The 4,296-nt window shown below is 42.4% G+C and overlaps 1 protein-coding gene across 1 annotated transcript; it reads right to left on the minus strand.

The window, feature by feature from the left end:
* Positions 1–419: 419 nt before the first annotated feature.
* Positions 420–2,354, minus strand: LOC146579958 (permeability factor 2-like). Its single transcript, XM_085269552.1, has 4 exons — positions 2,239–2,354; positions 1,984–2,092; positions 1,804–1,878; positions 420–1,385 (listed from the first exon to the last, which is right to left on the minus strand). The coding sequence occupies exons 1-4, from the start codon at positions 2,303–2,305 to the stop codon at positions 1,304–1,306; spliced, it is 333 nt and encodes a 110-aa protein (XP_085125678.1). The 5' UTR covers positions 2,306–2,354; the 3' UTR covers positions 420–1,303.
* Positions 2,355–4,296: the final 1,942 nt, after the last annotated feature.

Consider the following 4,296-nt stretch of genomic DNA (forward strand, 5'->3'; position numbering starts at 1 on the left):
CAGCTAAATGTGGAAGAGTGATGTTTTATCCCCTCACTTCTTACAAGATTAATGGTTATGTCTTCAGAACCCGACACACCTTTTCATGCAGGATTCAGATTCAGTGATTTCGAGTTCATGATGAAGCTGTTTGAGTCACACATGTGTATCATGTTCTTGCATCGTGTTTAAGCTAAATTTTTAAAGCAAACTGCAAAATTATCATAGTAAACAGTTCACAGTGTTGACACTGAACACTGACGATCAAGCCTCATTTTTAGAGAGCAAAATGTTCAGTGTTCTTAAAATCTCAGAATTGGTTGTTTTAGATATGAAAGAGGAGATTCTGTCACAATGTGCAAGGTTAAGAACCCAGATACTGGACTCAAAGGCCAGAAAGTGAAGCAAACAGAAAACAACCTTTATTTCAGTCACTGAGAATCCAAAAATATACACGTTATAAAAATAATCCAGAACAGACCAACGATGAAATGAAATAAAACACAAAACACAAAGGCTGCACTCGAGGGAAGGAAAACAGAGGGGTGAACTATGAAGCGAGCTCAAGTGGATCTCTCATATCAGCTGGTTTGGAGAGCTTTGGTTTAAAATCAGAGGAGCCACTCTTGATGATAAGTGCATTAAAAAAAGAATAAAAAATCCCAAATACTTAAACATGTATCCAGTCCAACAGCTGAACAATGTTCACTGTTTACTGTTTCCATGTCCATCCCTTTATGACCACAGTGTACACATCTTCTGAAGGCTACTTCCTGCAGTATAATAATAATAATAATAATAATAATAATAATGGATTGGATTTATATAGCGCTTTTCTAGGCACCCAAAGCGCTTTACAATACCACTATTCATTCACTCTCACATTCATACACTGGTGGAGGCAAGCTACAGTTGTAGCCACAGCTGCCCTGGGGCAGACTGACAGAAGCGAGGCTGCCATATCGCGCCATCGGCCCCTCTGGCCAACACCAGTAGGCAAGTAGGGTAAAGTGTCTTGCCCAAGGACACAACGACCAGGACAGAGAGCCCAGGGATCGAACCGGCGACCTTCCGGTTACAGATGCGAGTCCCAACCCCCTGAGCCACGGTCGCCCAATGAACCATATCTCACAACTCAAGCTGGTGTCCTGAACATGGCAGTGAGATGACTGCATGTAAATGACCTCCAGAGTCACCAGATTTCAGTCCCATAGACCACGGTGGGATGTGGTGGACAAATCTGCACCGGATCTCAGCTGCTCCTTCTTCTCATTGAATGATGTCTGGTTTATTTTGTGTAACAGTAATAAACATGCAAAGTGCATCATAATGAGTTTGACACTGTGGCTGATGATGTGGTTGTTTGGGGGCTGACGGTCGTCTTATGCTGACTTTTCTTCTGCCTCCTGTGAAGACAACAAATCACAGACGTGACACCTTGAAGCTCCAGTGATAGTGAACAGATTCATAACTCATAACACTCAAGCAGTGATTTCTCTCTTAACTTCTTCACCTTCTAAATTATGAGAATGACGATCCTGAATTTTACCAGCAAAAACACGATAAAGCCATTCAATTATTGTAGCTTTTTAATTGTTCATCCATCAGATTTGTCCTGTGACCCAGAAGCAGTTTTCATCCTGAGCTTTGAACTATTACTCTAAAACCATCAGTATTTTTAATCACTGATGTGCAGAGCCTCGCACGATGCTCCAAAGTGACTGTTGATGTTCCTGTTTTAACTTCACTGACTTCCTCTATAACATTTAACTCACATTAAGTTGAACACCAGTGAATGAAAGAAAAAACATCTGTGTGACTTACAGTTTTTCTAGCAGCATTATGATGAATTTAGACTGAGGATCGAGACACCGTTCACTCCCATCCTTCAGTGTGACACTGTAACATGCAAAGAAAGCTTTGATTTAAAACCACTTTATAAACAATCCTTATTAATGACTGAGCTCTTATTAATAATGTGCTCCTGTCACTGTGGGCACTTACATGACTTCTCTCCTGTTGCAGTATGGACGAGGCTCATCCAGCTTGAGTTGAGCGATGAGAGCGATCTTTACAGACTTACTGGTCTTCAAACACCGGCACCTTGGAATAACTGGAAAAGGTAGAAAGTGATAAATAAGGTTAAACTGCTGCAGTTTCATATTTTACTTAAACATAACTATATTTAAATTAAATTTAAATTAAAGCTCCACTCAAGATGCACAGATACACCAAGGTTTTCCATAAAAACACACTTACCATGTGAAGTGCAAAGGGCCATGCAGGCCAGGAGAACGATGCACTGGATGGCAACACTTGTCTTCATTTTAAAGCTTTTAAATTATTGAGTGAAGGATCTACTGAAGGCTCAGTCTTCAACTGGTTTGTTCTTCTCAGATATGAAGGATCTCTGCTGCTGTGCGTCTCCTTCACTTCTCGAGCTGCCTGAGTGTGCAGGACTGTGAGGTTCATCATCTCTGAACTCCTTATATACACTCACAGCTGGGTGGACTCTTGCGAAGGATTTCTTCCTAAGAAGTGGCTGCAAAAATCTGTTTCCTGTCCTCTCACAGTAGAAATCCAGTGGCTGTGTTGTACTTTCAATTCCTGTTAGCAGCTCCTCATTGCATCACATTTGAGTTTACAAATATCCAGATCCAAGGAAAGTTGTTCAACCTTGACCTTCAGCGAGACCATACAGCCGTGTTGCAGTGGACCTTGAAGGCTGGAGGGGCAGATAGTCAAGATGTTCTTGTACCTGGGCTCTGGGACTCTGGGACAATCTGTACTTCACATGCAGAGTTGGTCTACAAAAAGACCAAACAGTGTATTTTTCTTATGAAGCCTCTTTATGAAAGACAGAATAATTACATGGCTGTATACCCGGGTTATATAAAACTGCCAACACTGCATCCTGGTATAAGTGGAGAAATTGACAGTTCACAAAAAGCAATGAGAAACCAACAAAAAAATACTGCTGCCTCCAATAAAGATGCTTCACACTCATGTTTTCTCTCCCTGGAGGCATCTTTATTAGACAGCGGCTTCAGAGCATCTCCGGCCACGGCAACCAGTTTTAAAGTAATGCACATAAACCTGTCCTCCTTAGTCACTTATCTTGTATCTAAAGTTCAGTCTCTCAGGCTGCAAGTTGTAATCAATCATGTGCAAGTTCACTAAGGGAGATCTGTAATCAGTGATCTGCCTGCTTTCGTAGGTGTTCGGCTGCTAGTCTGTCCTCTACAACACTTCCACTTTACCACACTGCTGACATCACAGCTCTAGTACAATCATCTTCTTGACCAACTTCTTCGAGCCAGTCAGCCCCCGTTCAGCGTACTTTATATCTCAGCTCTCTTGTGTTATTCTGCCTTTCTGACTCTCATTCACTCAGCCCACCTACTTCCCATCTCTCACTTTATGCTGGTCACTCAGAGCTCCATCCAAGCCTCCACCTTCACCACCACCTGCGTCTAGACTCATTCCTGTCAGTGCTGAGGTTCTGATGGGTTCATATGTGGGACCTGAATTACCTGCTGGAGGGGGATTGTGGGATTGAAATAAAAGGTCTGGATATTTTGACCAATTTCCTAACACTACTGCTGGCTTGGAGCCAACACTACTACTCTGGAATTAATGTGAGTAATGACGAGTAACCGGCAACTGGCTCAAAACCAGCTATACTGACAGCATTGACCTCTGTGATTTTTCGCAAGCAGAGTGAGTCATTTCCTTGCTGGCAGACACCCAGCACATTCCTCTGCAGTCATCCAGCTAACAATGCAGGCAGAGTCTTTATACAGTCAGTATTTGGCAGATGTAAGTGATTTTCCATTAGATGATAAGGAGAAAGTGAAATGCAGGTGAGTATGTCACGGTCTGGGCTGTATTTCCAAGTCTTAGTGTCTAGTCTGCGCGCTGAAGAATGTCATGCTTCCAGTTTTATTTTGATAGCCCCTGTCCTGTGCGCATTATGTCTAGATTAGCTTTTTTTTTCTCATTATGTCTATGTATTTTAATCCTCACTCTTCCCCTGCTTGTTGTCGCTTTGTTAACCTTCATGTGGTCGCTCTGCTGTGTGTTTTTCCTCTGTGCCCCTCTTTCAGTTAAAATTCCCATCTTGGAGTCCTGCATTTGGGTCCTACATCCTGCCTGCCACAAAGCTGAACCATGACAGAGTATAGTACACAGAATACAATATGAGTTAATATAGATCAGCGGTCCCCAACCTTTTTTGCGCTACGGACCGGTTTATGCCCGACAATATTTTCACGGACCGGCCTTTAAGGTGTCGCGGATAAGTACAACAAAATAAAA

The sequence above is a fragment of the Mchenga conophoros genome, linkage group LG3, assembly GCF_057382185.1.
Source record: "Mchenga conophoros isolate Kocher_MC1m ecotype Shallow Benthic linkage group LG3, M_conophoros_male_GT1.1, whole genome shotgun sequence".
Taxonomy (NCBI): Eukaryota; Metazoa; Chordata; class Actinopteri; order Cichliformes; family Cichlidae; genus Mchenga; species Mchenga conophoros.

What these genes read in the sequence shown, in the direction of transcription:
- LOC146579958 (XM_085269552.1), bottom strand. Translation starts at nt 2,305, where the DNA reads ATGAAGACAAGTGTTGCCATCCAGTGCATCGTTCTCCTGGCCTGCATG. An exon ending in GGCCCTTTGCACTTCACATG is followed by an intron (nt 2,093 to 2,238) that starts GTAAGTGTGTTT and finishes TACCTTTTCCAG; the next exon opens with TTATTCCAAGGTGCCGGTGT. An exon ending in ATAATGCTGCTAGAAAAACT is followed by an intron (nt 1,386 to 1,803) that starts GTAAGTCACACA and finishes TTGTCTTCACAG; the next exon opens with GAGGCAGAAGAAAAGTCAGC.